General features: G+C 42.5%; 1 protein-coding gene across 4 annotated transcripts in view; it reads left to right on the top strand.

Moving 5' to 3' along the window:
- The window catches only part of bnc2 (basonuclin 2), a 163,949-nt gene that overhangs the window by 65,085 nt on the left and 86,529 nt on the right, over positions 1-12,335 (top strand). For 2 of the 4 annotated variants that reach the window (XM_035660377.1, XM_035660380.1), the window contains exons 2-3: positions 1,487-1,837; positions 5,479-5,541. In XM_035660377.1, the coding sequence (XP_035516270.1) occupies positions 1,487-1,837; positions 5,479-5,541 (414 nt within the window). Of the gene's footprint in view, positions 1-187; positions 504-1,486; positions 1,838-5,478; positions 5,542-12,335 lie in introns of those variants that run through there. The other 2 variants (XM_035660378.1, XM_035660379.1) reach the window with 2 other exon arrangements.

Below are 12,335 nucleotides of genomic sequence, written 5' to 3'. Positions count from 1 at the left end.
GTGTGTGTGTGTGTGTGAGGAAGCGTGCAGCGCGATGTCATTGAACATCTCAGAGTGGAGCAGCACAGTTGACTCAGTTGAGCCTGCACCGGCCCGACGCACACACGCTTGCTTTCCTCTTACACACACACAGACACTCAGAGAGCCACCGTCTCTCTCTCACTCTCACTCGCTTGCTCTCACATGCTCTCGCACACACACACACACACACACAGAGGCTCAGGCGCTCAGCTCAGTTCCTCAGCGGCTGCAGCGGAGTACAGAGGAGTCAGAGAGAGAGAGAGAAGCAGGGAGAGAAGAAAAAGAGAGAGGACAGGCGGCACGGCACGGACGTCGAGAGAGGGACACAATCACAGAGAGGAAGAGAGAGAGAGAGAGAGAGAGAGAATAGGGGAGAGAGAAAGGGAGAGAGAGAGAGGAGCGGGAGGCAGGGAGAGCTGGATAGCTGGTGGCTCACTCCCACACCTCATCTTCACTTTGCTGGGACAGGCACAGAATTGATGGTAAGAGACATTCATGAATTTTATTGGCTCAACTGTTTGCTTTATATGACGCTTTTCACAGGACTTTTTTATATTTAGAAACATTTTTTACTTTTTTTGCATTTTTGAACTCAGATTTTGTTTGATGTTCATGTTTTCTATGAAACTGCTTATTTACATTTTCACATTTTGGTGTTTGTTTGCTTTTTTTAGGTTAAGAATGTAGTGTGCTTTTTTATTTCTTTAAGACTTATTTATTACATTAGAATTTTTTTTTTTATAGAATTACATAGATTTGTTTTTTATCCTAATGTGGGCATGTGTTCAGTGATAAGTGTGCTGATGGCAGTTCCTAGGTTGTTCAACTTTTTCTTTCCTACTTTTAAAATTTTTCTCTTACGGTCCTACATCTCTGTGTCTGAATGTGTGCATGCATGCGGGTAAACATGTGTTTCATTGTGTGCGTGTTAGTGTGTTTGCGTTGAGGCCATGTCCAAGTACAAAATGACTGACAGATGGATTAAAGCAAAAACTGAGGCCACGGGTAACATCATGCAACCCCTCCTCGTTAATTCCCATAACCCCCCTCTTTTCTTCTTTTACTCCATTCTCGCTCACCTTCTCATCAGCCCCCTCCTCACCTCCGTCCTTCTCCTCATCCTTCCTCACCTCCAATGCTCTGCTCATCTTGCCCTGTCCAAGACGGGCCCCCGAGGAAATTCACTGCGAGCCCTCTTTTCTCTCTCTTCTTGAGAATTAACTCCACACACACTCCTCCGCCACCAGGGCTGCCAAGAAACCTCACACACATCTACTCCCTCAACTCCCCTCTCACTGTTATCCTCCTGCTCGAGAAGCAGGACCCGCACGAGACGAAAAAAAGGCAACAAGACCCCAAAAGAACCCACCTTCACTGACTTTCTTTTTTTTCCCTTCTCTCCTCCTTCACACTCCCACATCCCTCCTGCCCTCCCTCTCTCTGTCTCTCCCTCTCTCTGTCTAAGTCCAAGGAGGCAGAGTTGGATGTGAGAGGCAGTGAGTGCGACACAGTCCCACAAGAGCCCAGCACAGACCCGGAGCCGCCCAGGCCACCTCCAGCTAAGGCTAACGGACCCACCGGCACCGCTGGCGTTTGCACGAGCATCCCCTCCAGTAGCCACAGTAGCAGCAGCACCAGCAGCAGCAGCAAAAGTGGTCTGGGTGGCATTAGCATCGTTAGCAGCAGCGCTGAGGGAGCAGGCGAAAGCTCCATGCAGTTCAGCACCAGACCGCCTAGTGCTGAGCAGCCGGGCTTCATGGGGACATGGCAGCAGCAGAGCACTGACAGCAACCTTCTCTACAGAATGTCCCAGCAGGTACGTCAACTCAGCCTCAAAGCCCTTGTCCTCTCCATCTCTGTCTCTCTTCTACCCTTCCCCTCTTTCACCATTTTCAGTCTATTCAAGGACCAAAGTTTTATTTTTCCTCTCATGGAGTATGTTCAGACCTTTGCTATTGTGATTTTTACTACCTCTTGGTCTGTGTGTGAAAAAGAAAGAGTTTGTGTGTGTTTGTACCTGTGTGTAGCTGTGTGTGTCAGTGTGTGTGTATCTGGTGAGTAGTGGGGTGGTTGTGTTTTGTTTGTGATATTTCAAATTAAGAATCCTTAAGTGCAATTGCATTTCTGCGACTTTTCCCCACTTTTGGAATATATCAGATTTGATGTTGTTGTGTGTATGTCTTTATGTTGTTGCTTTACACACACCATGCCATGTCCCTTCTAATTTGAGTAATTCAGTAATTTTCTGCTCTACAAAAATAACCCAGAACAGTATATTTTATGTAATTTTAAAATAAAAAACACACTTTGCTGCAAAATATTCAGAATATTACATAATTCATTTATTTCACCATTTGATGGATTATCCCATGTCCAGATTCGTTACATACATGCTTAAGTCTCCGTAATTGGTCTGTGAGCGGTGTGGAGTTTAAAAGCAAGCAATAGCAGTGTTTTGGTAACCTCAGTGCCGATAAAGACTCGGGAAGGGGCACCCCTCTGGGACCGGCTAATTGACTTCATGTGGCCGAGGCAGGAAGCCCCTTGCGCGGCTGCAGAACAGCAGAGGAGCCGTGAACGAACACAGGCTCGCCCGGAAAAGTAATGGTGATAACGGATAGCCTGCACCGGCTGAGGAAAGCCCACATTTCCTCCCGACATTTCTCGCCTATTACCGTGGATGTAACGCTGAATTTCTCTCTTGTTTGGTAGTTTCTTTTTGTATTATTCTTATCAAGTAGCTCCCCAAGTTAGAACAAGAGAGTTATTTTTAAGGGACGAAGGGGGGGATTTTGTGGTTTCGTCAGATAAATGTCAGGTAAGGAGAGGGAAGAGGACTGAGAGTCGAGTTTTGTGCAAGTGTGTGTGTGCGTGCGTGCGTGTGTGTGTGTGTCCGTTCGCGCGCACGTGTGTGAGGGGGAGACAGTAAAGATAGAGGATGGTTGTTAGGTTGCAGTTAATCATAGCGGGACCTGCAGGCTCTCCTCTCCGTACCATGCACATGCTGTTACGCACTCAGGCCACAGCGGCTCTTGCGCAACAGCCTCGCCGCGGCTTTGTGTTGTAAATGATGAGAAATGTTTTCTGTCACCTTGACGGTATTTACAGCCCGTAGAGTTTGTGGGGTTTTTTTTTAAATCCCAAAGGTGTAATCGTGAAGGTGAAACCGATGTGTGGAGACTAAAACATATCACGATGTAACTTCTCTCTTCCAAAAGCATCCTTTCCGATGTTGTTACGTGTTTCCTAATGAATTAAACCCCCTTTTCTGTATTCCACTCAGCCTAATCTTTACCACACATTACATTTTTTGGAGAAATGAATCGCATCTCTGCACTTCTCATGTAGAATCATATATATATATATATATATGCCTTTTTTTTTAACAAGCCTTTGTCCTGAAATTCTCCCCAAAAAAAACGATCATACAAAGTATTGATAAGTGATTTGGGAGAGCCGGGTGCGTTGTATTCAGGGAGGAGAGCGCTCCTCTTCTCTCCTCTCCCGGTATGAAGCAGGTGGATGGGCCCCTGCGCTCAGCATCTGCTGGGACCCCACGTTTGCATCCCCAATCCTTTTTACAAATGCGCACCGTTGTTTCAATATAATCAGCTGTGGGACTCGCTGTTATTTATCCTTCCTCGCACCACTTAGAAGACATCTTCCCATGTTTAGTAGGCATGACATAAATTCTCCGAAGGAAGCCTGTTCCTTGACAGACTCGCCTTCTTCGAATCTAACCAATAATGACTTTGTGTTTGCCGAGGCTGGCGCACCCAGGGGTGTTGGAGGAGAGAAATGCGTTATGGGCTTGTGTTTCAAAATCTTCCCTCTCTCCCTTAAAGATCAACTGGGTGACACGAGGGATGCGGTATTTTATCGTTGTTAGGCCAAATTATATTTCCATCTGATCGATAGAGACCCGAAACTGCTCTGCGCAGTGCGTTTAGGACAGATGCGGCTGTGGTGAGGTGCAGGGCAACACCAAGCCAAAACATTAGGCAATACCTTTGACATTCCTTGTAAACCACACACACAAGGCAAGACTTTAGAAATGAGAACAAATAGGACTTGACTGAATACAGGTATTATATTTTTTTCCCTGCCACAATTGAAATGACATAAATAAGCTCATTGTTTACAGCAGGTGTCTGATCATCTCGGTGCATAAACATCAGTAAGCGATGGAAGTAAAGAGGTTAAAGCAAAAGATTTTAATGATCAAATTATGAATCAGGAGAGCTCATGTTGAATGTGTTTTTTTTTTCCATTTTCTACACGGTGTTTAATAGCGCAGGCAAGCCATAAAAAGCAGCACCTGCCTCCTTCAGCGTAAAGAAAATGACTTAAACAAAACAGAAGTCAATTTGAGAACAAATGTCAAATAGGAATTTATTGATTTCCTTTTTGATTGACTCCTGTATTCAACTCTTTTTCGTGTATTTTATATTTTGGCTGTAATTATGATTTATTTCAGAATGAATAAATGAATTTATTTCCATATTCACTAAGATGTTTTCAAGACAATGAAACATTTCCCCTACAAATTTTTGGCTAGAGGTGATACTGGTACAAATTGGAGAAAGAGATAAAAAATAAAGGTGAATTTAATATTTTTTCTCATGTTTTATTAAGTTTGTGGTGTTAAAATTGCATATTGATAACAGATCTACATGAACTCGTTTTTCATTATTGCGTTTTTCTCTGATCTAACGAAATTAACAACAGTGGCGATTAAAGCACGACTGTGAGCGAATAATTTACACCTTTCCTAACAGGCCTTAATAGGCTTTTAATCTTTGAAGAAACTTTTTTTTTTCTAGGCACATAGCAGATTCACAACCTCCATAATCCACGCAAGTGTCAACAGGAAACAACATGAACAGCATGCAATTTAAATGAAATCAATGAAATGGATTCGATAAATACTGCCTATTTTCGCAGCTTCCTAATGTTCAGAAATCGCTGCACATTTTGCAAAACACAGCAAGAGGGAACTTTCATAATTGTTTTTATGGAGGAAAAATTACAAACATTAATTAGGAGTTGAATTATTTCCCAGACATTACGGAGTGATAATATTTGGAGGCTTAATTGACCCGCTGCTGTACATGCGTGGCTATGAATATCGACCCCTGCAAGTTAAAAAGCCTGGAGTTAAGTGATACTACGAGCCTAATTGGTTCATCAGGGATAATTCTTCCACAATGCAGCAGCCGTAGGCCGCGTCTATAGCCTATGTATTATATTTCCCCATCGCTCCAAACCGAAGGAATGTGGGAACAACTCATGGTTACAAAAGCTCGTAAACCTCCACCTGAGGATCTGATGCTGCCACCCAGGCTTACAGCAGACCTCGGAGAAAGAATAAAAAAAAAGAAAGAAAAAAAAGAAATCAGTGTCTGTCTTCAATCTAAAAGTATCTCTAAAATAGCTTCTTCCTTTTCTTTTTGCAAGGGTGCTGTAACGCGGCTTCCTTTGAAGTGCGACAGGTCGACTATGGGCCGAGACCTGGAAGAGGTACAGTGGCACCACAGCTTCTGTCTGCTCTCAGTGCTGCCTGCTCATCTTATATCCACATATCAATACAAAGCTTTATAACCTAGAAATATGCATTAGCAATAAATGTAGAATTGTAATAATAATAACAACAATAATAATAATAATAACAGTAATAATAATTTTCTTTAAATATAAAGTTTTTGTATTCTTTAAATTTCACATGCATTTTGCCAATTTTTACCTTTTTCTTTCAATTTCAAATCAAAACCTCACCCACAAGTGTGCAGCATTTTCTTTTTCCTCATACTGTATCATGCATTTGCAAATTTAAGATCCTGAAAAAAAATCACTTTTTTAAAATTTAACAAAAAAGCAGCAAATGATTGTAATAAAATCAATATCTATACATTTCTTATCAGTAATGTTAATTTTTTTCCACCTTAAAAAAAAGGATAGCTGTCCGGTGATTAGTTCATAATGCCTGGTTTTAATACAGCATCAAATTGTTAAACAGCATACAAGCATTTTGGCATTGATCACACAAATATGTGGAGCTCTGTAGCTTTTAAAAAAAAAATATATTCTCTAAATTTCTAAAGTCCGGCTTCATTTCCTCCATTTCCATCTTTCTATCTATTTTCTCGCGTTTTCATGTTTTGTGACATATTTAAACATTTTGTATGGATCAGTGTTACAATCATATTGGTTGATTTTCGCCTATTCGCTTATAAATTTTGTTAATGCAGTGCGGCCTGTACAATCTTGTCTGTCTATGTCAAACCTTGCAAAGTGAGCACTGTTAGCTCTCAGGGCACAATGACAGACATATTTATGGAATAACATGCTTTGCTTTGTTTTGTCTGACTGAAGAAATGAGGTTGATATTATCCTCTTCAGTGCAGATCACAGAACGTGCTAATCTGCCCATTAACACACTGATACACTTACTGTGTTTGTGTGTGTGTGTGTGTGCACACATTGTTTAACACTGTGGGGTACAAGCGTGTTGCATGCTGCATATGTGGTGCATATGCATTGCTTTTTACCATTGTGCGGAACTGGAAGGCAGTGATTTGATGCATATGTGTGGAATTATCCACAGTCAGTGAATGTGTGTGTGTATGTGCGTTACACTCAACTGTTATTATTTCCATGTCTGTCTTTGATGGGTCGTTGCACACACAGCATATGGATGCCTATACGTACATGTATCTGGTGTCAAGTGCGTATGTGTGTGCACGTTCTGACACTGAAGTTTATGCATGTGCATGTGTGCGTTAAGGCATTTGTGTCCGTGCTTTTGCCATTTATTTTTCTGAGTGGGTGGCTAAATACTCATATGCCAGTTGTGTGAGTGTGTGTGTTTGTGTGTGTGCATGAGAGTGAGCGTGTGCAGTTTTGTGGGTGTGTGTGTCCTCTGTCTTTCTGAGTGTGTGTGTTTCTGCGTGTTGGCTCTGGCTCCATGTGTGTGTGGGTGCGAGGTGAAGTGTCTCTTGGCTGGCCTTGGCTGGAGAGCTGGAGGAGAGCAGAGGTGAAAGAGGAGATTTGCAGAAAAGACACGCACCACTTCCCCCATTACTACTTTTTCTTTTTCTTCTTCTACTACGTCTCTGTCTTTCACTGCTTCTTCTTCTCCTTCTCCTCTCACCCGCTTTTCCTTTCTCTTCTTATTCCCCACACCTCAACCCCCACTTTTCTCTCTCTTCTTCTCGACTTATCTTTCCTACCAAAATCTCTATCTCCACCTCCAGTCCACCACATGCTAAATCGGATTGTTTTATTCTGCAGCTACTGTTTTTATAGAGTAGGCTCGTGATTGAACCTGTGTAACAAAGGACCACTTGGGCGTTGCGCATGTTCAATGCGTTTGAAGCTACTTTTTCACTAGAACAAATCCCACTGATAGCACCTGTCTCTAACTGCAAAGTTGTGGTTGGTTCTTACATTCTTTAACGCAATTATTGCAATGCTACTGGCCAGTTTAGAGGGTGCCAGATAACACGAGCAGCGCAGAGAAAGGCCACTGTGGCATTCAGTGGGCGGGCACCTCGCTCAGTCTTTGTGCATATGCAACAATGATGATGTGAGTGTTTCCTGAAGGCAGCATTATTTCTCCAAGAGAGAGCACAGCAATGGGAAAGATTGAGAGGGAAAGTGGCTGCAGCTACTTGTATATTTACTGTATGTGTGTGTGCACTATTAAGAACCCATCTAGTTTGACGGAGTAGGAGGATGTACAAGGTCCCATTCATGCTGTGGTCCCCACTATATTTACCCAGGCACCAACCAGGGAGATATGACGTCCGCAACATTTTTTACTGGCTTTCTTAAATCAGTTTTTTTTTCTTGCATCACCAAGCATTAATTTTTATTGAAATATGATGATACATTAGTATAATTTGTTTCCGCGTTATGCCATTTAATGAATATTTTCCTCTTGCATCTACAGTACACATTTACGTTTAAGCGTATAAAATCAATATCCATGATTTTAATTCTATTATTTTGCTTTTGCTTTTGTGGAGACTGCTGAGGATATCGGTCAATACGACTCCTCCATTCTCCTTTCTTTGCCTGATCTTTTGCTTTTATGTAAAAATAATAACAACCAGATTTTACTCTCATCTTTATCTTATATGCATGATCTTGCCCACAAAAATAAATCTTTTTTAAAGCCGCCCCTCACATGGCCATGATCATGTGTGTCCCGTCATACAGTAACCTCTGTAGCTGCGCAGTATTGCCCTGCAGGACCAGTGTTATGGTTACGTACCGACCCTGATTCGGTGTGTGAGACCCGGGGCAACCAGCGATCAATAAGCATCATGTGAGTATCACTCACGGGTTCCATGTCAGCTGTTTCCTGTTTTTCCTGAGGAGACGGCAGCCTCACCGCAATGGTGAAAGCCTGAATAGTGGGGAGGATACAGAACGTAGAGACACTATCATGGAAGTCAAAACGCTTTCTTTATCATATGTCTGGCAGAGCAGTATGCTGTGCATTCTGTGTGTGTGTTTGTGTGTGTGTGTGTGTGTATGTATGTGAGTGTCAAGGAACGATAGAAATGCAAAGCCATCTGCTCTGTTCTTATCAGATGGTTGAGTGGTGAAATCTACTATAGCTGAGTCTTTCCCAGAAACTGCTTTCTGTGTGGGCATGTGTATTCAAGTTGTTGTTCTGTTACTGTACTGTTATTATGCGACTTGCTTTCGGCAAAATAATCAATAAAGTACCGGCAACCTGAATAGAAGCATCTAACTTTAAGGAGATTATGTGAGGTTTATTTAGGTTTGATTCATTTTAAATAAATGTAGTGTTCAGTGTGGCAGTTGAGTACGTGATCTAGTTAATTCAGCCGTGTGTGGCATGTGATTAGACCACAGAAATAATATAATAATGTTTTTTTTTTAAAAGTTTTTTTCACATTTATTTTAGTTTGATAATATATATATATATATATATATTACTTAATATAAATCTCTCCCCCACTGCTGTTTTCCTTTTTTTCTGCTGTTGGCTGTTTAAGCAACTGAACACCATTCTTCACTCTGTTTTTCCTTCTTTCATTTTCTTCCTTTCTTTCAAAAGAGGGCTGTTAGTTATTTGTCTTTGGGTAGTTTCCTGCAGTTGGGGAGAAGTCGCCGGTGTGAAGAGGAAGTGTGTGTTTGAAGGGCCAGTCGCTCAGGATGTCACCACCCCGCCACTGGCTAATGAAGGGGACATAAGCACAGGGCCAGGGCAGCAACACACACACACACACACACACACAAACATACACTCACACACACTCTGACACGGCAAGAATGCAGCAGCTGTCACCAAGGTCCAGGCAGTTATGAAAGGGTTGAAATATAATTTTGTGTGTGTGTGTGTGTGTGTGAAGTGGCAGTACCAAGGGTCATGGGGGTGTTGAGAGCTGGGAGGGGCCAATGTTGGCTTTGGTGACCCAGACATTGCCACCGGCAGAGAGGATCATCACACATAATTGACTTAAGTGTGAAGAGAAAGAGAGAGGCAGAGGAATCATATGGATTTTGCGCTGGCCTGTAGTATTTTAAGACATGACCATATGGCGGAGACATTGTTGTGAGAGGCTGTTCTTTCCCGTTCTGCATCCAGAGGAAGGTGACATTAGGTGTGACCTGTGCTAAGTGACAGGAACTTGGGCATACTTTCACCACGGCTTCTCCCTTTTCCTGTTATTCCTCAACTCCTGTTATTTTGTTTTCCTTGGAGCCGTGCCAGGACAACGGGCAAATCGACAGCCTACTATTTTTACATCCGTCTTAAGGACCCCTGTCTGCTCGCTCTGCCTGCCAATTTGCCCCATCAGCAGTGGCAGCGAAGAAGAGCTCTCAAGGCACCGAGCCTTTCATTTTTCTGTTGGCGATGTGGCTAATGCTGTCACTGTTATTTGAAAAAGCACTCAGGGTGAATTGCTATTATTATTGTTAAAACCATCATCATCATCATCAGGCTTATTTATGGTTATGGATAATCATGGTAATTTTGTTCAGGTCTCACAGTTGACTCGGTCTCTTTCCCCCTGCTGATCCGACATGTACTGTTGAGTGTGTGTGTGTGTGTGTGTGTGTGTGTTTGCTTTGTACATTTTCGATGTGCTGGTAAATTACCAAAGTTGTTGTGCAAAGAAAATGGTTTTCAACAGGTAATAGTGATTTCACATGTGAGGAGAACTTGCTACATCTCTTAATGCATACGCTGAACTCTGTGACTTAATATGTGTGTGTGTGAGGAGAGGAGGCAGAGGAGGAGTTAGAGCACCCCCCCCCCAACTATTTTCTGTTTAATTTCTTTCTCTTAGTCTTTTTTGCTCCCATGTTATACTCTGCGTCTATCTCTCTTCTCTCCGCTCTGATCTGTTCTGTTCTGTCTTCAGCTTACAGTGGAGACTTGATTGCTGAAGGCCCAGGGAGGATTTTAGGGAGGTTCTGGAGAAGGGAGGCTAGTGGTACAGGCTGTGGTAGGCTTGTAGCCAACGTACACACACACACACACACACACACACACATTCAGTTCGACAGGCATAGATACTTGCTTTGGCACACTCCTATTATGTCTTTTCTCTATACAGATTGTGTAAATTGCTTCCTAACAATGTTGTCATTTTTAACTCTGAAAAACTTGAGTCTAAACTCATTAGCTACTTTTTCTTGTGTGCAAAGTGTTAAAGCAACATGTGCAAGCATTTGTTTGTGCTCTCTGCTGACTTTGTAAAGATGTTTGCGCTGTTGGATTAATAACATTTAATGGCCACTGTTAAATGCAGCTGCTTTGGCATCCCACAGCTCATGTTTTTCTGGCAAACTGAGACTCTGGGTGGCTTTTGTTTTTGTGAGTATGTGTTGTGTGTATATATACGCAGTGCAATGAAATACCACAGTGCGTGTGTGGGCTGGATGGGATGGGCACTGTGTGTTGTCACTGACAATACCTGTTCATTTAAATGTGGCCCCTGGATGCACACACACACAGCTGAATTAAACCTGTCTGCATGTGAGCCGATCACATATTGAGCAGCATTTCACTTCACTTTCTCACAATCTATAATGTCAATTAACTCACAAATGATCTAATTAGCCTACTGTGATACACATCAATTGGTCTGACCCTGTATCCGCGGCAACCAGCCAGGGGTGGGAGGTCACCATGCATGACCTCTGGCACCACACATTGTTGGCTGTCCGCCTCTTGTGACATTTATTGTGCGATTGAAGTGACGGATTCAGTCTTTAAAAACTGGAACAAAGTAAGAATTTGTGTTAAGAAAAAGCTCTGTTTTTCAGTGTGTGTTAAAAGATGTGTTTTGTGTTGTTGACACACGCATGCATGCAGGCACACATACAGCCACACAGACACACACACACAGGTATACACTTGCTTTCTCTATGTTGATGTTTTCTCTGTAAATGGCCTGAGCTGCCTCTTCCATTGTCGGGAAACACACTCAGCGATAAGTGCTTTGTTGGAGCACCATTCGCTGCATGATGTGTGTGACTCTGACTGGCATTTAATATTTCATGGCATTTAATCCATTTGCTATGTTTCCTCCAAATACAAAAAAATCTGCAGCTTTTGTTTCCTTTATCCAGGCCATTACTTCGCAGCTTGTTGATCAGTTTAGATTTGTAAAGGGTAGCAACAAGGGATTTATCACCTAGATTTACTGCTATTTTTTCTGCGTGACCATTAAGCTAATAAATTCAGCACCTTGTTTGTGGCTTAAACGGGGGGCCTCATGAGGGCAAAGGGGATCTTTTGTGCCTGATCAATGGGTGACTAGATATAACGCAATAACATAAATAATAAAAAATATCATAAGGAGACGGCTGTGAGATTTACTGCGGGGAAAAAAATTAAAACGAGCACTAAAATGAGAGCACTTAAAGAGCAGTCAAGTTTACAGGATGAAGCAGCAAAGAAAGATAGCGCATTATGACAAAGAAGAGGAAAAGGATCCGACAGTTTGTGCATCAGTCAGAAGGTGAGGAGCAGGCTCTCTTTGAGATCAATTGGTAATAGGCTGAAGTCACAGAGGCGATTAGAGGCGTCGACTTGCCTGTGTTGTAAATGCTGTCAGATCTGTTAAAGGAAGCCTAATACCTCTCAGGTTGAAAGCTGTAATAACATCAACTGTAACTGGATCCGCAGGGAAGTGCAAGTGAGTCTGCGTGTGCGTGAGTGGAAACGGAACAGGAGTAAGGCGAAAGTGTTTCATTGTGTGTGTGTGTGTGTGTGTGTGTGTGTGTGTGTTTGTGTGTGTAATGTCTATGTGTGTGTGTGTTTGTTT

This window comes from Morone saxatilis, unplaced genomic scaffold, assembly GCF_004916995.1.
Source record: "Morone saxatilis isolate NCDOM2014 unplaced genomic scaffold, NCSU_SB_2.0 Contig17, whole genome shotgun sequence".
NCBI classification, from domain to species: domain Eukaryota; kingdom Metazoa; phylum Chordata; class Actinopteri; family Moronidae; genus Morone; species Morone saxatilis.
Note: the sequence above shows the minus strand (reverse complement) of the source record. Positions and strands in the feature narration are given on the sequence as shown.